The following is a 24,737-nucleotide window of genomic DNA, read 5'->3' as shown; positions in this document are numbered from 1 at the left end:
TTGACGCTTGTATCGATATGACTTTGCATAACAAATACAGCCTGTCCCCTCTACTACGAAAGACAATTCAAATTTAGGGGACACAAAATTGTTCTGACGTCCGTACAAGGAGGGGCTTAATGGGTGGGCCTACGGGGAGTAGTGTCACTCGCCTTTGAGAAGTGTTCTGTCGATAAGAGATCGTAGAAGCAAAATAATAGTATCATTAACATTATTAGGACTACATTAAGGTTCTTTATAAAATGCTAACTATTGCAAGAAACTTTGGGGACAGGGCAGGTACTTGTATATATTAACGATATCACACATTTACAAATTCATAGTAATACTCGTGAGTAGGTATTCAAAATTATCTCCTTTCTCAGTGATCTTTTATTAAAGACGAAATTCCAGTGCCGTACGACTCACGCAACTTTGACTAGAAGTATTAAGTACTTACTCAAGTTAACTTGTTGAATTACATATATTTCTATGCCAAGGAGAACTATAGCTAAAGAGGAATACCTTCTGAGAAGCAGATCACACCGTGCTGTTAAATCAAGTAGCATATCCCAACATCATACATCATAGCTGTTTATTATTTTGCCAATTTTCTATGCCATCCCAGTTTCGTCCCCGAAAATACAGTGACAAAGGAGTGGGGGGGGGGGGGACGGCACTTTCCCTCTAACTCTGACTACGACACTGTCAGCAACTTATTGTAGGCATGCTAACACTCATTTAATTTTTCATGCAAAAATATGACTGGCATTTGTTATCCGTTAGCTAAAACTGTTAGGAACCAACCCTCACTACCACCTGAGAACTGCGGGCAAGGGTAACATGAAGCGCTTGAACCGTCTTTAGCTAAGCCGTTCAATATAAAAGAGGTTTAGGCCAAAGCAAAATATGATACGATGTACCTTTTAATTTGTCAATACAGGTCGTAAGTTTGAATATCACGTATATAAGATAAACAGTATGGATGTTAATATTATAGTTCATACATATTCCTCGTCCAATGAAACAGCTGACATTGTTATACACTCAGATGTGGGAATACTCCATTCCCCAAACAGGATGTGCCGTAGTACAATAAATAAGGAAGTATTGTTCATATAGTATTCCGCTGCACAACTATAATTATATATTAGTGACTTTATATATTTATATATATATATATATATATATATATATATATATATATATATATATATATATATATATATATATTCCTGCCTGTTTATTTCGCAATGCTTTAGCACAATCGAAATAAATGACACCCAGAGATTTAGCTTACACGGACATGCATGTATTCGATTGTACATCTCTTCCTCGCTTTAGTAATCTTTAATGGTCTCTTCTTAGTGGTTATACAGATATTGTGATTACGCCCTCTCTTTCCAACTATATGGCAACATGACCTATTTCTTAATCTTCGGCGTTGTGTTCTATTGTGGAGTTTAACCAAAACCACACACTGTTGTAGTCTCGATGTAAGGGGACTTGGGTTGAGCTGGACTTTTCTTAAAAGTACCGACTTGTTGTTTATGTATCTGTTGATGGCGGACTTGTTATTGCCGATCGTTGTAACTGTAACCATACACCTAAGCTATAAGCAAACATTGAAGAAGTAACACATATCACCATCTAAATATCTAGGAAAATTATTGATTGCTGCCGTTGGTTTCAATGAATAAACGTTTTCCATAGAGATTTCCAAATTGAGTCAATAGTCAGTTGTAGAGATATTTGGAGACAATTTAAACCAATTAAGCAAATGATCCGATTGTTCTATAGACACTGGGCATTTATCATAATAACATAACATAATAACGTCATCTGACTGACTAATTACATTGAGTAATGATTGCTACACTATTGATAATTACATTATTAAAATAAAATGAGTAACGAATGTAATTTGATGGTCAATGTCAAAAATCTCAATCATTTCATTAATGGTTTTCACCCCCCCCCCCCAACCATCCCCTCACCGCTAGAACACTTTAGGTCTGTAACTGTTACATAACATTATCATTTTTAATCGCTTGTTCGTAACTTGCATATTTAAATTATTAGCCCAGCTTTTTTGTTATAATTTTAAGACTTTATCAAGAACCTTAAACAGGATTTTACCGAAGTTCATCAATAACAATTACAAGACTGTATTATCTAATACATTAGTTCAATTCCTCAGATGCAAGATTAAACGTAAGAAGTTTCTAACCTCAAATGACATCATGTTTAAAATACATTAGCAATTTCTGATTGTCATCTGAAGGTACTATTTACATGATATTAAAAACACAAAACATGTTTTCTTCGAGTTATTAGCGTTTTGAAAACTAGTTTTATTGTTGAAATTCTGCCTAAATTCATCCATTACGGAAAAGAAAGACATAATCCACTTGATCCCATAACCCATGATTGAAGAAGAACAATCATTATTTTGCCTTTATCTGCTCTAAGCTTCCAAATATTTGTCAGCCTCCCCACAACCAGTATTGTAACCTTGGTATATTAATCTTCATAATAGCCGGTCTAATCTCTAAGTAGGCCTAATGCCGTTTTAGTTTTCGTGATATTTGATTACCTTTTTTCATGAAGATGGAAATCTTTGTTACCAGCTTCATAAACTATGGAATATTTACCGTAGCAATAATTAACCGCCTTTGTCATTGTAATTAATCCTTTACTCTGGACGATAAAACTCGGTTTAAAACAGAAATGTTTGCCAAATGTATTCTTAACATCGCCTGAGTTTCTGAAAGAATGATAATAAACCCCATTTTGTTAAGCAATCCAAATACTTGATTTTTGACAAATTGAGTGACATTTAATTAAAACTATACATACATAATTTGTTAATAGACCCTCTAAGCTCGGAGTATCAAACTAATTATAATGCCCTTATTAGTTATCGCGATGTTTCATTAGTTTTATATTAATATCGTAATTTTTTGTTACCAGCTTCATATACCATGTAATTTTTATTGTAGCAATCATTAACCACATCAATAATTTTGTATCCTTTATTCTGGACGATACAACTTGGTTTGAAATAGAAATGTTACTATGCACATGGACGTTGCATTAAATTCAAAGGGGTTACTTAAACTTCAAGTAAAATGTAAAATTATATTCGGGGGTGTATACTTACATATTTTGGAGCTCAACGACTCCACTGAACTTATTGGAAAATAAAATACTTATCGGTCCCAACGAAATAAAAACAAAATCGCGGGGCGAGAAGACCTAACGTAATTGAAAGTGAAGTTGTCTCATTAGGAAACCTCGAGGGCGGTTCCCTTAGTTGGGGACGTCTCTGGGGTAGGGTGGCTCTCTGGGTAGCTCGCTACTCGGGGAAAAATATCCCCTTGGGGCGTCTCGGTCTCTAGAAGGGGCTGTTCATCAATGGGGTTGGGTCGTTGCTTCCGGTGCCAAACAAGGACGTAGAATTAAAAAGAGGATTTATAGTTCCATCACAGCAGAAAATTAGCACAACAAATAGTATGGTTGCCAGATATTAGAACAGGATGAAATGTAGGTCTGCCTCCATGGCTACAACTTCGGGTGATAAACTTTTATTGAATATAAAATCTCCATGTAAAACAGTTCCAGGTGTTTACTAAAATAAAATATCCATTTAAAGAACAAGCTCCAGGTATTCACAAAACATCTATAAAAACGCTTCAAGTGTCCACTTAACTTTAAATTAATTTTATACTAGTCCTCTATTCTAATACTGGTGAAGTTAGTTTTAGAAAATAATTATGATCGCGTGCCCAACCATCTCAAACTTAATCCTTCCTCTATTCTAATCTACCTATAAGCAACTCAGCTTCAGTAACTATTCTTAATTTTGCCCCCTACCATCATACCCTATTCATTCCATCCCATAATTCCTAAAATACATCCCATAATAATAATAAGAATACATCCCATAATAATAATAATAATAAGAATACATCCCATAATAATAAGAATACATTCTATAATAATTGTTCAAGGCATCTCACACATGACCACCTTAAACCAATCAAACACAAAGGTTGGTTCATTGAATATTCATAATTTAGCCTTTGTCTCAACTTCCCCCTCCAACCCTATGCCCTTCACTCCCTGGTATCTGGGGTCCAGTGACCTACCAGCTGTCAAGTAATGCTTAATAAATAAATTAACAGACACATTACTTAACATATAAATGGGTTTCGGTGTCCATAGGCACATTTTAAATTAAACATCTATCACCAAGAATATTCCTTCTTAACCAAAAATAGCTATTAAACTGTCTATTTCACCCACAGTGCTAAAAAGAGATAGACTCTTTTGGAGCCAGCACATGTATTCCTAGAAAAAGGACAACACAAAAAATTACTTAGTTTAAGAAAAATACAGGTCACACCAAGTACTAGTTTTGAGGCAAACCTGAGAGAGGGAACAAGGGGGTGCCCCCACCCCTCATTAGAAATTTGGGTTTCTAGTTGTGTATTTAAAAATTTGCTCAAGTTCTGGGAAAATGTGGAAGGAGACATAATCAGCCCCTCTCCCAACCCTCATAGTCCCACCAGTGGGTTTGTTTGTGTTTTAACCATACAAAGCTGGTAATGAGCTTTAACAACACCAGCTCCTATTCTTTATTTACAAGGGGGGGGGGGCACTGTCTCGTTTAAGTGTTAATGTATGTGTTGTTGAAAAAATATGAAATGTTTACCAATGGTACACATAAACTGTCACATTGTTGTAACAAGCTAACTGTACATTAAGAGATCTTTTTGTACTGGCATTGCCCCTTCAAGAGTATAGTGAGCAGAATTTGACCACAAAATGTCTGCCGTGTCAAGTATTTTATACCCCGATATTGAGCCATTCAACTCAGACAGACCAGGTTCCTGGGATTAGTGGTTTCATGTTTAGGTAATTTTGGTTATTTGTTGGAAGTAAGATTTCTAAATGCCAAAAATACGTGCAAAACTTGGGAGAGGATGTCAAAAGATTTTAAAAAAAAACACAATTTGATCAGCATATACCTTAAGTGGATTCAAACTCATGAAATATGTAACTCTGCTTTGTTGCCTGCTGATTCGTTTAGCAAAATTTGAATATGCGTCAATTACGAAGGTGCGTCAATAATGATGCCTTTACTAATTTACACATTGATCGCTTTGCCAATTGTCATACAAAATTTCTATCATAGGATTAGCCTTTTTTCTATATCAAGTCACATTAAGTGCTCAAAGGTTTGATATCCTTCTTGGAAAGTGAGTGGCTTAATGTTACCTGTTGGTGGACTTGAACCACCTGCTGAATAAATTCTGCATCACCTGAACAGATTGTTATCATGGCCAAACAAATTCCAGAGAAGAAATCATTTGATTAGCCGAAAGTTCACTGACACCTTGCATATTGAATAACCTACAACGAGACTTCTAATCTTTGAGTCTCTAAACCAACCTTTTGACTGAACTCTTCTGCGCAACTTCCATTCCTAATCCAGCAAAACGAATATGCACCGTGTGATATGGTTGTTTCTAATGTAAGTACAGGGGCGTAAATCCTTCCTTTTTCAAGGGGAATGTAGATTCAATTCGAGAACGACCAGACTGGCGCAATTTGTGTCGACTCTGTGATTATAAAATATTTTGTTTGTTTTTGTTTTCACATGAAATGATTGATTTAATACGGGATCCAATTTCACCCACAGAAATTGCCAAATGTGTTTCCATCTTTATTTGTCACAATTTGTTATGGCAATCAAAGCCAAGGAATACGAGAATTCATATATTGAAGAGTGAGTAAACCAGGCACAACATCCAATATTTAGTTTCTCTTTCGCGCAACGTCAATGGGATATCCTGTTCTTTTTTCGTGCAACAATAGTCACCCCGGCAGTACGCGGAATACTTCGAAGGTTTGACGTATTGTATCAAGAGTTATTTTAAAACTGCAACTATATTATCCCACAGATTTCTACTGATTATGCTCGTTTTATTTTAAAAGTTTCATTTGTTACCTCCAACGTATCCGAAAAGTTCAACTGGTTTACATAACAATGTTTTTTTTTTCTGAAATAATAAAAAGAGTAAGCTAAAAGATTAAGTACTGCCGTGGAATGCATCGCTATAGTAGAAAAGAGTATCAATTTTATTTTGTTTATTTAATATTTCTGGAATAACTGGCATTGGCAAAACAAGTTTCAATTAATTCATACTGTACTATGTCTGACGGTTCACAGAATGTGCGTGAACTACCGATAACTACTAAGGTTGACTTAACGCCTGTTCTGATATGCAATTGCATGAAAATGTACAGTCTGTACACCCTGTTACGAAATTCAATCCAATTTTTAGGTGGACGTCCTTTTAGAGAGGGATCTTAAGAGAGGGTGGGGCTTAAGGGTGAAGTGTACCCTCACCTTTCTGAACATTGTGTCTCGGTAAGGGTGTTTAGAAGCATGATGCTATCATTTTCATTATATATTAAACACATTTGCGTTAGGGTGTTATAACCATTTGCTAGAAACTTTCGGGGTTAAGGGGGGGGGGGGGGGTTCGGTCAGGTTTGTGTTCCCATGGTCCCTGTGTCTACGGCCTTGTATATATTGAATACATAATGCATTTAAAATACATAATAGGACATGAGGGTAGGTATACGGATTTATCTCCTCTCTCAGTGACTTTCATTAAAGACGACAATCCAGTGCCGTGCTACTTACGGAACTTTGTCTAGAAATGTCAATAACTGACTCGAAGTGAAAGATATTTCTGTACTTAGTTGGCATATCGCTAAAGAGTGAAACCTCCTGAGAAGCACCTAGCGCCGTGATGTAACACAAAGTAACCTATCCAGTATTGTATATGATAGCTATTTATTTTTATTTGGTTAATTTTCTTTGCCTTTCCAGTTTTCGTCCCTGACAATGTTTTGTGTGTGTGGGAGGGACAGCTTTTCCTCTACCTCTGGCTACGCTACTGTCAGCTAAGTCATAGGCATGCTGGTAATAATATATTTATTCAAAAATCTAATATCAACCTACCTTTTCATAGGTCAAAACATGCTCCTTTGATTAAATATCCTATATAATTGAAAAAGATTTTTCCTTATCATTTACGGTCATTATTGATGTAATTATGACAGTCAACAAACAAATTAGTCAAAGCCCAGTGAAACAGCTGACATGTTTATTCAATCACTTGTGAGGATACTCGATCCCACAAACAGGGTGTGACGTAGGCATCATAAAACAAGGAAGTATTGTTCATATAGAATATCACTGACAAACTTCGAATGTTCCAAACTGTGTTAATTATATATTAATACATACAAATTGATAGTGTAGAATAGATCATACCGTACATTTCACGGTATATAAGATGTATTGTACTAGTTCATGCATGTTATGTAGTGCTGATTAGTAGTTTAATTCCTGTCCTTTCGATACTCCTTTAATTTTGCCTTCCAACCAAAAGCGAAGCAACTTAGCTAAAATAATCACTCATAAATGTTTCTTAAAAATATCGATAATAGCAGCTTAACCAGAACAAGTAAATCAACATTCCTGTTAATTTCATCAGCTTAGTAGCATTGACGTCTTTTGGCACACAACTACAGAACATTTAACATGAACCACACTAAATGTATTATAGATTAAAATTGATCATCGTAATTGATATTCGTTTGAAAAAGTAAATACATTTACATGTTTTGAATTGCAATACTGTTGCTGGCATTGTAACTAGAGGCACGATAGTCCATTAGTATACAGTAGGTGGTATGCTGTATTTATCGGAACAAGGACAATTCAACATTATGCAACTGAAGCTTACTGCACTATTGACTGAAATTTCAAGATAAAAATAGCTTTACAAAATATTAAGTTGGATTGCGCATGTCTTTACACACAAGCCAATAATACTTTAGATGTGCAGTACATTTGTATAAGCTGTTCATCAAATCATATTTCAAATAAAATGATGGCATTAATGGACATCCATACTACTACGGTCATTCAACAGGGTGTTGGACACCCCTGAATAGATACCCTGTGTCATTTGCCATCTTGCACTTCATCAAATATATTTTCGCGTGTCATTTATACAAACTCGAAATCATGGAGAAGTGTTTCATAGTTTGTTTGACTGTTTTGACGATTTGGAACTCGTTTGGAACAGAAATGGTAAGTCTTTCTATTATTTAATATATTTTATTTTACTCCATTGAATATCTTCTGTTTCAAAAATAACATAAGTTACACCAATGTGTTTTTGAGCTGACTCTGTAAATATTAAATTATGTGACAAAGTGAAGTGTTAGCGTCTTCGAAGAAATAGAAAAATATCGACAAAAAATCCTGATAAATTTCAGTCAGAAGGCCTTCAATTTAAAATATTTATTTTTAAGAACTTTAAAAAAAAACTTTAAAAATTTGAATTTTTAACTTCGCGAAAGGGCAGCAGTGTTTCAAAAAATAACAAAACGTCTTTAATTTAACCACATATATTGGAATAAAAACTTTAATCGGTTCTTCTATGCTTAAAAACATAATTCTCTAAAATTTTCTCAAATGTAAAATACTTTAAAAAAAAGCTCATGCATACATCTCAACGTGTTTTCGTTACACACCAATTTTTAAAAGTCAATCAAGTTTCGTGATATGGTCAGGAAAAATTTATCTCTTTTCAAACTTATGAGTATATCGCTCTCCACATATCCTTCACAGCACGTAAGTTCACAAGGTTTCCCCCAATAGCCAACCCTAACTTTCACAGATACCTACCAACACGTTACAACACTCAGTTCATATGATGAATTAGTGAGCTTAAATTCACATGTAGATCATTCTATAAATTCTCATAAATTTATGATTCATAATTTTGGCTACAAGTACGATAGCTAAATAAAATAATTCATTTATTTCAGCGATAATTAAAAACTAAAATATACTTTTTTTTTCTTTTAGATACATGAGTTAACATTTTCTTCTTGTAAAAAATCCAATTATGAGATTCCCTCTTGATACAGAGCGATATTCGGTACGCTTTGTATGGTTAAATTTTTTCCATTTTTTTCCTGTTGTTATAATGCCTTACTTTTATGTTATAATTCGATATAAAGTACATACGTATAACTTGATTTTCATCTGCATGAAGGCAACTTCCTTTTTCAGCTTATTTTGATATGATTTCCGAACAGACACTTTGTTGCTGGTCTTTGTTCATGTTATCCTTACGAATACATTAAAGCAACATATGCGTTAACTAATCTAAAACAAGACTTCTATTTCAAATAGTCAACAGTTGAGTAACTACAGTGAACAAAACCATAACGATAAGATACATCCTGTAAATTAGATATCTTTAACTTGAAAGTGTGGTTCAGGTTTAATCAAATTTGAAGAAATTCTCAGTTTTGCGTTTAATTACATTGTTGTAAACTATCATGCAAACGCGAAAGTTTCAGGCTTATATTTCTAAATAACACCTAATTGTTTAAAACCTTCACATGCTCATAGAGATCTCTTTAATAGATATCATTATATGTGTGCCAAAATTTGAAAAACAGTCTGCAACAATAATAAAGGTCCTCTGAAATGTATTTTGAAAATATATTATTATGATCACTATTATTGTACATGTACATATTCAAGGAAAAAAAGTTGAATAAATATGAATCCAACTGTTGTACACGACAATCTATTTTAAAACTTATTTATTGAAACTAAAATTACTGCTTAAAATAGAAAACTTAGTCTACATAGATTTATTTCCGAACGAAATAGCAAAGATAAAAGACTTCCACAAAGCCAGAAATAAATGACAAATCTAATTTTCAGAAAGTACGTTCTGATGGTATGATACGCGATCATGAAAATGTCTCAGGCGATTTGGGTGTCTAGCTTCCAATTTTCTCTCATTTCCTTCAGTTGGGCTATATTGTTAGATATTCCCAGGAAATGTAATCCCAATATACCGTTATTTTAAATATGAAGGATATTAGAGCACACAAAATGTAACACATGGTCATTTATTTTATTTGAAATGATAAAGTTTGTAAAGAAAAAACTCAGTCACAAGCCTTTTAAAAGTGACAGTGATTTTCTCAATGGTTATGTCGAAAAGTAATATAACTTGACCAAAGGTAACTCCTTGATAGCGACTCAGACTTTAATGTCGTATTACAATGCCAAGATAAGATGGAAATTACAAGGAAAAAATAAGATTTTGATTCTGAATGGGAAACTTAATTGAGATATTTTTATACATCGTTAGGTGACTAAAACAGTGACAGAAAATGTGCACATCCCCAAATATGCTCATATGGCATTCAATAAATTAATTTAAGAAAAAGTAACATACCTTTTCGTTTAACGTACTTTTATGAACATTAAGCTGTTTTTACTTTAGTTTTGATTCTTGTGAGTTAAAATGAAACACCTATAAAGTATCGCATTATATGTCGAATGTGTGCGACTTGATTAACTGTGTATTCCTAATTAACGTGTCGCGCTATTATAATAAAATGTGCAACGACGTTAACGATTTAGTGATAATAATTACAACTGATATTATTTTAAGAACATTGTTTAAAATTGATACTGTTATTAGACGATCTGTAATTTGAATAAATTAGAAGATTAAAACGATTGAAAGTCTCTTTCCAATGGAATAGACGTTATAAAATCATACTCAAAATAAAATCGTAGTTAGATGTTTCGTTAGTCTTTGTGTAGTCAATCCAGACAAAAAATAAGACAAGAAAAAAGCTGAATAAATGCCTTATCATATAAAGACAATTGCACGGAGGAGTTGTATATTTTTTTCATTTAATCAGTTTTGTTACATTATTGCTTTAAATTTAGGCTGTATTCTGGACAAAGTGCGACAAGCAAATCTAAAATTTCACCCAATCATACAAAAAAAAATAATAAAGGCCGATATAACAAGCGGAATAACGCAATGCAGGTGCAAAGAAATCTTCTATAACATGATTGATTCTCATTCTAGTTGATTGTCTTTTAAATCATTATACTTTGCAATTTATAGCTTTGCTGTGTTATGTTTGTCTTTTTTCTCTATTCTAAGACATAATCTATAACAGTAAAACAAAGCAGAGAACAAGTAATACAACATAATTTGAGTGAGAAAATTCTCACCAAAAGATAAATTACATTTCATTTTTATTGAAAAAATCCTTTTGACACAATGCAGTTCACAAACATTCTAATGACAATCCAAAGTGATGTTTTCTGTCACATATTAGAATATTTAAGGCTAGTTCACCGTGTAAAGAACTAAATATGTAATGCATATGCTAACTACAACTGTGCGAAATAGTGTATTAGGTGTTAACGTATAACTTGAAAATAAACTACTACGAGAAAGACAGATATTCATGATCCTTTAAGTTATCTGTTAATTCTCTAATTACAAATACCGTAGTTTACTTTGATTTCTACACAAGGTGTTCCTTAAAGTCGTGGCGATCATGTAAACGTTCTTGTTACGTTTAATAGTCTCAATTTAAATAGAGTAATAAAATGTAAAACCAACGCGAAGATATTCTCATGCATGTCGTCTTTCATACTTAATGACCTGACTTCTTATAATAGGACCAATGACAGTGTACTCCATCTATAACATGATGCGATGGGAGTAGTCACCGATCCCACCCATACCCCCCCCCCCTCTTTGCTGCTCTCAATCACTCCCTCCTGCCCGACTCACACCCTCCCTTCGTGATGTGGCTATTTGGTGTAGTATAAAACGTAACGTTTCGTATATCTTTTACAGTAACCTGTTATATAATTCAGTATACAAAGGAAACTCTCCCTATACTTAAAAAAAAACATCGATGATAGACTCTTACAAATTAAACAACATAAAATACATTGCGCTGTATTTAAAGGTCTCTTTTCTAACACGTTGCAAAAACTAGAAAGTATTATCATAACATCTATCACTACTCAATGTATGGTAATAATTCGCTTTATATGTTGAAGGATATCGAGTTTAATTCCTCCATTATATTCAAGGGAACAAACGGCATGTGATACTCAGCATACGGTGACATGAAACACAATGTTTTACAACAACAATAACGTCGCACACCGTCTGTGCTTCCTGAATAACATTCTCGACGACAAAAAAAACTTTGGCTATATCCCAAACAAATCGCCTTGACCGCTTCAATCTGTTGACAACGGAAAAGTATAAAATGTAGATTTTAATTTTTTCATGACATTAGGTAAGTGTGATAGCATTTTCTGTATCCGAGGAAAATATTTTTCTAGAAGGATACTAAATCGTGCCAAAGAGTCATTCCTAGCATGTTCGACATGTAAAAACTATCACCCATGAGCAATCACAGCTTTGAAGCATTTTCACACATTTGATGGAGAGAAAAAACATCAGAGAACTGCTAAAATTGCGGGAATGATCTAAACCTTCTTTTCTGGTTTATTTAGAGAATTGTCTATTTCACTACTGGAAATGCTATGCTCAGATGTTTTTGTCTTGAAAGACAACATCGTCATTAAATGAACTTTGAACTACGATATGCTCGGATGTTCTAACATCTTTATATCTTAATTATTCGGCATTAAAACACAAGAAAAAATTGTGTTTAAGCTGCTTCCGATCCTACATACTTTTACAAAATTAAAGCCGAGTATTGGTTCAATTCTTTACCCTTATGGCAGAACAATATCACACTATGGAATTTTGGTCATGAATGACTTGGTCTGAAAGAAAAGAGATTAAATTCCTTCATTCTTGCTTAACTTCCTCTTTTTATATTGTCCTTTTTGTTGACATTCTTTATCTCTTGCAATTTTTATCATCATCATGATCATCATGTTATAACAGATATAATTGTATTGCTTAAAGTCTATTCTTCTAAGGTAGCGTTTTTAAGGTTGGCTTACATTTGCTGTACCATAACGTACTTCTAACATTTTGCATCGTAGATATCAGTTTGAATGGCAGTAAACCAAAAATGTACAGGAAGAATATTTTTGTCGTCATGGGAAGGTCCAAAACAGGGGCTTATGTAAAGATTTCAGTTATAATGAAATGTGGGCCACAATCATATGCAATGATCATGTTATTTGTTTCGCAATATTTCAGTATGCATGACCAGCATGTGTTTTGATGTGAGTAGCCAAATGTCTTCCATCTTAACTTCCCGTCATTGTAGGACATAATCCCACCCGTGGGAGACTCGATCAAATCCAATCTACTTCGATGTTATTCTCTGTAAAAGGACTACAGATTTCCAATTTGACCCCACACACAGTTTGTGTGTGTAATACGTGTGAGAATGACCTATATTGTTGGAGCCAATTCCAATTTCTGCTCTTTTTTCCCCCACAACAAAGCTACTTCTTGTTTCTTGCGATGATTTATTAATCTGTTCTAGCTGGTCAAACAAGCATGACGCAAGTTCTGAAAATATTTACCGATCTAATGATATAACGATCTGTAAGCAGACCAGTCAGGCCACTGAACGTTACGTACATAGCAGTCTTTGTAGCGCTTTAAAGTAAGTTTCACCAGGCTATGTGACTATATGTATAACTACAGTAGTAAATTACCACATTAACATGTACAGTGCTTCTAGTCCTCAGCTGAGAATACAATTTATAACACGTGGACACCCCCTACTGAATCATTCCAAAAAGTCTGTATCTTTTAAAAAGTTGCAATGAGTATCATGGATGCATTTTGTTAAAACATAAATGACTGTTGAAAAGATTGTATTTTGAGAATTTTGTTTGAAACAATTTGTCGAATAATTCAAGGACGAGGCACTTGCTAATTTTGGCTAGGCTTAGTTGTCAGTATAACCGGCAAATGGTAGGATATATTTTTTACGGAAGTTAAAAAAAAATAAAGAAAATATCGTGGTTTTGGTTCTGTTAATCACTAAGAGTAGTAAAAGTTCTTAGCCAGGATACGCTAATGTATTTTCTATATGAAGTCAGTTTTATTCATAACTTGTCGTCATCTTTTAACATTCTTTGCTAAGAATGACGGGGCTCTATGTGATAACAATTTGTATAAGACTTGCAGCTTAAGTTTTGAACGTAGTGGGTCAAACAGAGTAACGAACCGTTCAACAGAAGTAACAGGAATAATGGACTTGTGTTGTTCCAAGAACAAAATGCTAGCACATAGTTTCTTGCATATCATCTTGTTGGGGACTATGATCATTCAGTTAAAAAGAGGTTAGGTCTAATGTTATAGAATAGACACAAAGGAATTATCAAGTGGTTACTGTTTGTGTGCTGTGCAATATAATATTTTACGATAGCCGATGATAATTCTGATTATTTATGTATTAAAATATGACTATAAGTGCGATTTGACATTCATACTGGCTGTTGAAAAATATCGGTAACGGTATTGGGCCGATTTTGAGATTGAAAAAATCGGATATCGGCCAGGTCCGATATTGGCGATATCAGCACAACACTATACACATAATGATTTCAAATAGAAGCTTAGCTGAGCTTCTGTAGCGCTGCTACAATTGTTTAGTTAGCAAGATATACAAATCTATGGCTATGAACTTACCTTACAAGTAAAATGACACCATTAAAAACTCAGAGTTTCATTGTGCACGGTAAGTATCAAGACACGGTAATCTTCGTCCAACAAGAATAGCTGGGGCGATGTTAATGATCCCTACGTGTTATTAAGGACTGTTAAACACAAATGTGTTACAACCCATGTTTGAAATGTTCTAATGTCAAAATATGACTTGAACAAAGAACATCTGTCTGCATTAAGCAACAAAGCTGTCCTTCACGTACGTATCATGTGCCAGAGTAGCTGTACAACCGGAAAATGCCAGTAATCTAATGTTTCCTGGAAGAAAGTTCTACCCTGTAAGTGATCATTGACCTGTAAATCAGATATGGAATATAGACAAAAGAAAAACATCATTGTAAGTGGTTATCCGGAGATTTTATCAAAGTATAACTCGACTTTACTCTGAAACTAACATATTTTAGACCAGTTTGCGAAAGGTTCTTTCTTTCCCTCAAACTGGTTTTATTAACATTAGATTTAATCTGATCCTGCTTTATGTTGACTGCAATACTCTCTATGTCTTGTAATGTATTCAGTAAATCTTTTATTACACAGATAATCGTCAGTGCCGAGGGAAGATCTTCAGGTAGGTGTATTATTTATATCATATGATTTTTCTTATTATAAGAAGTAACCTCTGTAAGGTATATAACTTATGCAATGTAAACGTTAACACCTCAGTTGGACAACTTGAATGGCTGGAAATGTTAGCTTTTTAATGGTCGCTCTTGACGTTTTGTTTTTCAATCGTGTTACTTTTTCCGAATATCTATTTTGTGGTTGATTTCCTCTGAGTAGTATACTTTCGATCTTTTTATATCCTACGATATTTTCTCAGGTACTTTAAACAAAAGGGATTTTCCTGTTTTCGTGAGTCTTTTGATCTCACTTGGATATGATTGATAGCTACGGAAGCTTGGTTAAAAAGAAATCAAGTTACTTGGTCTTTGAATTTCCATTGCAGGCTAAAAACTAATCACATATAATGCTTCAAATCAGTTACATCTGAGAATTCAATAACGATTACTTCATTTAACTTTAGTCGTGATATATTCGACTATATGGTAGTTGAGTAATAATTGATATTTAAACTGATGCATTGCCTTAACTCGCTTAATAACGAAACCAGTTCTCTTACAATTAGCTAAAAAGTCTTATAGTAAAAATATTAATAATAATATTTGATTCATGTAACGCTTTTAAACAGCGATAGGTTTCAAAGAGCTTTACAGACGTTATATTACCCCTGTTCAATAATAACCTGTCCCAGAGACAATCCCTCCAGACGGCTGCAGTTATATACTGCGCCCAATGACAAGTTACCTGACATGTACCCATTAACCCCTGGGTGGAGAGAGGCAATTGAGATAAAGCATCTTAGGCGATATTTTCGTTAGCTAAAATGATTTTTCAGTCACAATAAAATGTTAACCTTGTTTTACTTTCCATCCAGGTTCTTCATACTTTGTTTTTCAACAACCTGCGTATCCGAGAGACTGCAAAGAAGTATCGAATGCATGTTCCTCTACCCACAATACATCTGGAGTGTACCTTATTAAACCAGATGGCTATCCGGAACCGTTTGAGGCTTACTGTAACAATGATCTTGATACTGGTGGAAGGACGGTATGGCTGATTACTTGATGTTTTCTTTTCAACTTTAAATAGTTTTGTACAAATTTACTTCAGATTTTGATTGCAGCAATATATAGCGATGTAATACAAAGTCGTTATTTCAAATAGAATCTCGCTTTTTTCATCGAAACGAAAGTTTGAATTAATTATTTTTAATATTGTGGAATTTAAGTACCAGATTGTACTTAGGTACAGCGTAGTTCTTCTTCCAAGGAAACTGTAAATATCTAGCCCAAACTACAAACTGAAGTTAGAAATATAAGTATAAGTATTTCTGTGTAATAGCTGTTAGCAACAAATCGCATTGCAGTAGGGAACAAATAATAACAATTCAATCACGTCCTAGTTAACTTTTTTGATATTCTTTGAAGGTATTACAGCGACGAAGATCGGATTCTGTAAATTTTAGTAGAAGTTGGAAAGACTTCAGAAATGGCGTTGGCTTTCTAGGGAGTGACTTTTGGATCGGAAATGAGAAAATTGCCGTCTTAACAAATCAAAAGCGATACCAACTGCGAATGGACTTTGAGAACGTTGCTGGACAAACTTACTATGTAACATACGACGAGTTTCGTATCTCAGATGAATGGGGGGATTATTATATATCTAGTTTAGGAACATTTGAAATATCAGATGGTAAGTGTCTTTTACATTATTAAATACAAAGCCCAAAAATCATAAAAATCGTGATCATTTATTAAATTTAAAACGTAAATGCGCAGAAAATGAACGGTTTATTCTGAAAACGAAAGGATCTTTTGGAAGTAAATTTGGCATGTCAAATATGTTTTGAAGAAACTGCTACAATATATATAGTACGAGTATACATCAGCGAGTACAACGGCGCTACAATACATATCGTAGCAATTAGAATATGATATGATATGAGTGCAAGTTCAAACACTTAATCTTGCATTAGTATCCATACTAGAATTCCAAAATGCCTCCATTAGCTAAAGTGTGATTACGCACTCACTACAATACTGCTTCGTACTCAACACCGACCATGGCTCTGAACTAGGAACCGTTCCTAACGTTAGTACAACATAACGTTTACAATTAAACCAGGTTCGTCTCCCAGTTTGATCAGAACAACCAACGAAAAGAAATTTGATGATGTTATTAATTACCATTGTTGTCAGAAAGCAGTATACTTACACCTAGAGAACTCTGAAACAGAAACAAGCCATGACTACCTGGTTTCAGACTAATTGCACAACAAATGATGGTGTTTTATCTCGTTATCAGAATAAATAGTAACATTAATGTGACTAAGGAACGGCCACTACCTATTTAAAATGTTCTACATTTATTAGAGCAGCTTCTGAGTGTATGTTCCTTTCCTTTAACCTTCTGACAACCACGTATTTAAGTAATGACGACAAACTATTCTATGCCACATGTCATATTTGTCGTGACTGTCTCAGGTTACTATTATGTTCATTTTGTTCTTTCCTGTTCTCTAGAAACAATCCCTGAATGGTGTCCAGCTAATGAGATATTTAGCAATGAGACCTGCGAGAGGACTTGTGACGACCCTGATACTTGCATCTCGGCTACCTCTCGCACAGAAACAGAGCAATGTGTTTGCGTCGGTAATTATCTGAGACAGCAAGAACAATGCATCCATCTGAACCAATGCAACTGCTTCGTTGCTGACAAAGGAGGTGTATTAATGGTCAGTACGGTTCTTTCATTTTAAGTGCTTGCTCTTAATGACTTTTTCCGCATAATAAAAAGCAAATGTTTTACTTACATTTAGTCAGGAAGCACAAGACTACTCCTTCAGATGTCATTCCCTTTTAAACCTTACACAAAAATGCATGGATACTACTAACGATAGTTTTGCGATGAGAACCAATTGTAGGCCTAATGTATAGTCGCATAGGCCGTTTTAATGCAACATTTGACGGCTACTTTTTCATGGCGAATCTTGCGGACTCCTACATATGAGTTGGCTTCAGAGACCTTATTAAACGTTCATAAAGATCCAAATCCTTACCTAGATCATTCAGGTGAAGTTTGCAATGTCCACCCATCGTTGAAGTCCTGTACATTTTACTGTGACAACCGCAAATTCATAATTAATTTACTTTATTTATTCGTGGAATTAGGAAGGCGATTTTTACGTCAATTCAAGATGTACACGAAAATCAACTTGCCGAAACAACCAGATTATACAAGCGAGTTACCAGTGTAGTGCTCACGCGACCTGTGCTGAGAGGAACGGTGTCCGTAAATGTTACTGCAATTCAAACTACCAAGGGGACGGAGAGACGTGCACCCACAACTGCTTCGTTGCTGACATAGGAAGTGTATTAGGGGTCAGTACGATTCTTTCAGGAAATTTTATAGTGCTCTTTTCTTAATCATTGTCCAAATAATTAGAAATTAACCTTTATTATTTATACTTGTTGATAAAAGCATTACTTTTATAGATAATCGAGTGGCGTGCGCATCGTGGTTGGGGGGGGGGGGGCATTGACCCATTTTTCTGTCTCCAGTCCAGTTAAAACTGTCAGTCAAGGGAAGTATTTTGTTTAGTCGGGAATCACGAGACCACTCATACGAGTGTGCATCCACTTATAAGCCCGACACAAACATCCATAGATACTTTATTCACAGTCTTGTGGTTAGAACTATTTGTAGGCATAATGTTTAGTCGCGGTAAGCCGTTGAATGCAATATATGCAGCTACTTTCTTGATGACGGATCCTTTCGCCTCCTACTTCGGAGTTGGCTTCAAATACTTCATAAAACTTTCATAAAGGTTCCTTCTCATACCTAGATCATTCGAGGGATTTATCATTCGCACCTCACCGTTGAAATTCTGTACATTTCACTGTGACAACCGCAAATTCCTAATTTATTTATAAGCTTTTGCTTTTTCTTTTTGCTGAATGTCCTAAATCAGGTTGGCGATTTTTACGTCAATTCAAGATGTACACGAAAATCAACTTGCCAAAACAACCGGATTGTAGAGGCGAGTTACCAGTGTAGTGATCAAGCAACCTGTGCTGAGAGGAACGGTGTCCGTAAATGTTACTGCAATTCAAACTACCAAGGGGACGGAGAGACGTGCACCCACAACTGCTTCGTTGCTGACATAGGAAGTGTATTAGGGGTCAGTACGGTTCATTCAGGAAATTTTATAATGCTTTGTTCTTAATTATTATCCATATTATAAGAAGGAACCTTAATTATGTATACTTGTTGATAAAAGCATTACTTTTATAGATAATCGAGTGGCGTGCGCATCGTGGTTGGGGGGAGGGGCCATTGACCCATTTTTCTGTCTCCAGTCCAGTCAAAACTGTCAGTCAAGTGAAGTATTTCGTTTAGTCGGGAATCACGAGACCACTTCTACGAGTGTGCATCCACTTATAAGCCCGACACAAACATCCATAGATACTTTATTCACAGTCTTGTGGTTAGAACTATTTGTAGGCCTAATGTATAGTCGCGGTAAGCCGTTGAATGCAATATTTGCAGCTATTTTTATTTTATTTTATAGCGGATCCTTTCGCCTCCTACTTCGGAGTTGGCTTCAAATACTTCATAAAACTTGCATAAAGGTTCATACTCATACCTTTATCGTTCGAAGGATTTATCATTCGCCAATCACCGATGAAATTCTGTACATTTCACTGTGTCAACCGCAAATTCCTAATTTATTTAAGGTTTATTAAGGTTTGTTTTTGTTTTCGCTGAATGTCTGAAATCAGGTTGGCGATTTTTACGTCAATTCAAGATGTACACGAAAATCAACTTGCCGAAACAACCAGATTATACAATCGAGTTACCAGTGTAGTGATCACGCAACATGTGCTGAGAGGAACGGTGTCCGTAAATGTTACTGCAATCCAAACTATCAAGGGGACGGAGAGACGTGCACCCACAACTGCTTCGTAGCCGACATAGGAAGTGTATTAGGGGTCAGTACGGTTCATTCAGGAAATTTTATAATGCTTTGTTCTTAATCATTGTCCATACAATTAGAAGGAAACCTTTATTATTTATACTTGTCGATAAAATCAGTACATTTACAGATAATCCAGTGGCGTGCGCATCGTGGTTGGGGAGGGGCTATTGACCCATTTTTCAGTCCAGTCAAAACTGTCAGACGAGGAAAGTATTACGTTTAGTCGGGAATCACGAGACCACTCCCTACGAGTGTGCATCCACTTATGAGCCTGACACAAACATCCATAGAAACTTTTTCCACAGTCTTGCGGTTAGAACTATTTGTAGGCCTAATGTATAGTCGCGGTAAGCCGTTGAATGCAATATTTGCAGCTATTTTTATTTTATTTTATAGCGGATCCTTTCGCATCCTACTTCGGAGTTGGCTTCAAATACTTCATAAAACTTGAATAAAGGTTCATACTCATACCTTTATCATTCGCCACTCACCGTTAAAATGCTGTACATTTCACTGTGACAACCGCAAATTCCTAATTTATTGATAAGTTTTTTGTTTTTGTTTTCGCTGAATGTCTTAAATCAGGTTGGCGATTTTTACGTCAATTCAAGATGTACACGAAAATCAACTTGCCGAAACAACCAGATTATACAAGCGAGTTACCAGTGTAGTAGTCACGCAACCTGTGCTACGAGGAGTGGTGTCCGTAAATGTTACTGCAATCCAAACTACGAAGGGGACGGAGTGACGTGCACTCGCGAGGTGGTCCCAAAAGATTGCCAAGAGCTTTATGTTTCCGGTACACGCAGTGATGGTGTGTACACCATTTATCCTGATGGTTGGACAAGCGGCATTCAGGTTTACTGTGAGATGGAAAGTAACGGAGGAGGTTGGACTGTGAGTTACGTAAATAATTAAGGATTTATATTCTTAGCTTCCTTACATTATACTTTAATTTCCTAAAAATAATGCACTGCAGATCTCGTTGAGATGAACTTACCATTTTAGGTAAAGAGAAATCAAGAAACAAAATACTCTTCAAAACTAATTTACTTTTACAATATACATATCTTTGTTTACTACTTTGTTGGATTTTGATGTCATGCCCTTAAGACGTAGTAGATTATATAGTTGGATTATATTTTTTCTTCATTTCATAGGTAATCCAGCGACGATCGAGTGCCTCCGTTAACTTTTATCTTGGTTGGACGGACTACAAGAACGGTTTCGGTAATAAAAATCAAGACCACTGGCTAGGAAATAAATATATCCACTCTATGACCAACCAGAAAACGTACCAGCTTCGTATTGATCTAAGGGATTCCGCTTCATCATCGTATTACGCCATCTATTCGACTTTCAGCATTAATAACGAGGCAGACAAGTATCGACTATCAGTTGGATCATACAGTGGAAATACAGGTGAGTAGTTGATGTTCTAATCATCGACGCATACATACATCTGGAACGATAATGTCAATTAGGAGGCGCGCGAAGACTAAAAACATGCCAACCTTGGAGGTTCAGGTGACGTGCTCCTCTGTAGCATTTAATTTGTATAGTACTCCTTGAATGTGTATTCTACAACAACTAATGTCATCTACCACAATCCTGGCCAAATGTTATCTTTTTTTCATGCTCACTGCAATTTTCAGTTCCAAAATTGCTACTTTCTTTCAAACAATTGAACTACAGCTGGAACGAACGTATCTTATCAGGACTATGTGTATAGACACAAGAAGCAGACAATAAGATTCGCTATTCCTTAGCAACAAAGGTCTCCTCGCCGTGCTTGCAAGTAACACACGCCTTTCATGATAGCGATGGCCGCCAAACGCAATTTATAAGACTATGGCAGTAGACAGTAGGGCAGTGACTCGCAACACTTCGAACTCAAAAAGGGGTAAATAATATGTTAGTACTACCTGAAAGCATGTCGCGTGTCCTTTCCCGTTACTGTGTATCGAGACTTCCAGTGGTTTGTATACTCGATGATCCTCATATGTGCAAACGTTGAGGCGCTATTTATAAATTATTATTTGATATAACGTCATCTATGGTTTATCATCTACAGAAAAATTCAAACAGAGGAATCAGAAATGTTTCATTTTTAACTATTTGTCTATATTTTGCAGAGTAACAATTTGTAATAGCACAATCTGCTCGAAAACGATATACGTACGAAACTAGATTGCACATGTCGATAAATATTAAATAATAGAGTGCCAATAATCAATATTATTGAATCCTTTCGTAACGTAATACATTGACGTTTTTTTTTACTTTTTCAAAACCTAAAACATTAGCTACTATATTTATAGTCATTTCCCTTATACTATTTCGGTTCTGTTCTTCATTTATAGTTATTTATTTCATGATCTGTCATGTATATAGTGCATATTTCAATTTGCGTGTATACGTCCAACGTGTGGCCTCAGGTTGAAATATACAATGATTACAACGTGCTAAATCGGGTAAAGTATTGAACAATCGATGGCAACAACACCCTTATTGCCCTGCCCAGTGGAACAGGGAATTTGGAGCAGGACATATATTATATTAGAACCATAATATTGACAGAAAGAATTATGCGGTCTACTTCATTTTTGTTTTGTGAGGAGATGGTTTCTGCAGCAAATTGCAATTATTCCTTTGTTAGTAATAATAACAGGTTAAATTACTAAGGACTAGCTTTTTAAATGATACCCTTGCTTTCCTAAACTGACACAGTCCAGCCCACCCCCTCTCCCGGCGTCCATCCTCAATCAGCTTCGAGAAGATCCTATGTTAAACAGTGTGGTACAAAATAAAAAAGCAAAGGGTTGAATAAAAATGAACTTGAAAACTTGCAAATTATGCAGACTATGCAAATTGAATTACTCTTACTATTATTCAATAAATGATAAGATTTGACACCGAAACACACAAGAAAACAATAACTCGAGTTTTGATAGACTAGGAAACCACTCAGTTGTGGACTTAGAGAAATAATGTACAAATATAATGAAGAATATTATTGTAAATAAATGTCGATAAATATAAATTAAGAGCGATATTAACAACTCTAGTAACCAAGCTCTAGTAAAGTTTCCCCATCTGCATGTGGCTCCTGCTGTGGCACTGTATTTCAAACGAAACAAAAACAAAATTGTATAATAACTTCCTTGCAAAGACAAAATACCTACTCATGTATCCTAAATATTTGAACACAAAAAACAACAAAATACGCGGAATTGACGTTTTTATCTTGGTAGGACAAAAACGCACTGCCCTCTAACTTGTATCCGATGTTCATTTCGTTCAAAGTTTATCAATTGACCGGTTTATGTACTCTTTCTCGTTTGTTGCAGGTTATAATGCTTTGTCTGGTAGCAACAATAAACAATTCAGTACAAAAGACCGGGACAACGATGGATGGAGTACCTTCGACTGTGCTGAGAGACACAGAGGAGCCTGGTGGTTCTATCGTTATTATCACTGTAATTATTCTTATCGTCGGTCTTATTGTCAGTATAGTTATTATTGTGAATATTTTCCTGATGGCAGCGACAAATGCGCTAAATGCGCTTATTCTCACCTCAACGGAGACTACGACGGCTCTACTCGAGGAACGAACATCTACTGGGATTATCTTAGTGGAAACGATTGTGGTATACAATACACAGAGATGAAAATACGGCCGGTATAGATAAAACACAGAACAAATAACTTATCAAACGAGCAGGCTTTACTTAGAGAGTAAGAACAGATCCATACATATCTTAGAGCGTCGGACAGCTGGACGTGCCATAGACAAGAACGAAGAAGTAAATGCAACAAAAATGACAAACAGAGCGAATCGACAAATAGTTCATTTTAATGGAATGAGAAGATATTAATTGAAATTGATGTCAAGTTATTAATGTTAAACTGGTGTTTGATAGTTTGCAAACTTATTATTGTACGAGTTCTACAAACGAATAAAAATAAAAATACTTAAAGTAAACTTTTCCATTTTCTTTAATGTTTCATATCCCTCGTAGTCACTGCCACCCCCCCCCCCCAAAAAAAATGTTGTTGTTGGAATATACAATTGCGTGAAAGTGTAAACGTAAAGATACTTGGTTTCTATGACACAACACATTTAGTAAACATTTATTCTGTTACGAACATTCTGAATTTTTCTTTTCTTGTTTGTAATCTCATGAAGTTGATACTCATATAATGATGACACTGTAAAAGTAATACTTATCTTCTTCTGCTTAACTTTATTTTTCTACCCATTACAGCTTCTACCAAATACCCCCCCCCCCCCTCCGCTCCTCGATTCCTGTCCAAAACATTTTGCTTAGCGTTGTCATTAATAATATAATCAGTATAATTTATCATTATATCATACAAATAATTTCTTTTCTCTCCTGTTTGTGACGTGTTTGTTTTTATGGGGGGGGGGGGGGGGCGGGGAGCTCATTATTTCTGAAACAAGTCCCATTAAATGGAAAATCATGTGCACAGTGGTTTGTATTTTTACAACCCTCTGCCGAGTAAACAGTCCTTTCGCTAGGAAAATAGCCCATTTTATTTAAAATCAAAAATGCAATAACACGTGTTCCTAAGTTCACAAACAA

The 24,737-nt window shown here is 35.2% G+C and overlaps 3 protein-coding genes across 3 annotated transcripts in view; 2 read left to right on the top strand and 1 right to left on the bottom strand.

Annotated features, from left to right (window-relative positions):
* Positions 1 to 23,833, top strand: part of LOC139973686 (fibrinogen C domain-containing protein 1-A-like) — a 175,435-nt gene extending 151,602 nt beyond the window's left edge. The window contains exon 3 of the mRNA XM_071980524.1: positions 23,481 to 23,833. Within this exon, the coding sequence (XP_071836625.1) occupies positions 23,481 to 23,818 (338 nt within the window). The 3' untranslated portion in view covers positions 23,819 to 23,833. The remainder of the gene's footprint in view (positions 1 to 23,480) is intronic.
* Positions 1 to 24,737, bottom strand: part of LOC139973677 (uncharacterized) — a 489,233-nt gene that overhangs the window by 220,962 nt on the left and 243,534 nt on the right. The window lies entirely within an intron of this gene.
* LOC139973833 (uncharacterized) lies at positions 14,568 to 22,270 on the top strand. The gene is made up of 10 exons (XM_071980707.1): positions 14,568 to 14,604; positions 16,027 to 16,199; positions 16,580 to 16,781; positions 17,675 to 17,886; positions 18,323 to 18,532; positions 19,123 to 19,332; positions 19,934 to 20,054; positions 20,867 to 21,027; positions 21,291 to 21,552; positions 22,266 to 22,270. The coding sequence occupies exons 1-10, from the start codon at positions 14,568 to 14,570 to the stop codon at positions 22,268 to 22,270; spliced, it is 1,593 nt and encodes a 530-aa protein (XP_071836808.1).

The sequence above is a fragment of the Apostichopus japonicus genome, chromosome 9 (genome assembly GCF_037975245.1).
Source record: "Apostichopus japonicus isolate 1M-3 chromosome 9, ASM3797524v1, whole genome shotgun sequence".
Lineage (NCBI taxonomy): Eukaryota > Metazoa > Echinodermata > Holothuroidea > Aspidochirotida > Stichopodidae > Apostichopus > Apostichopus japonicus.
Note: the sequence above shows the minus strand (reverse complement) of the source record. Positions and strands in the feature narration are given on the sequence as shown.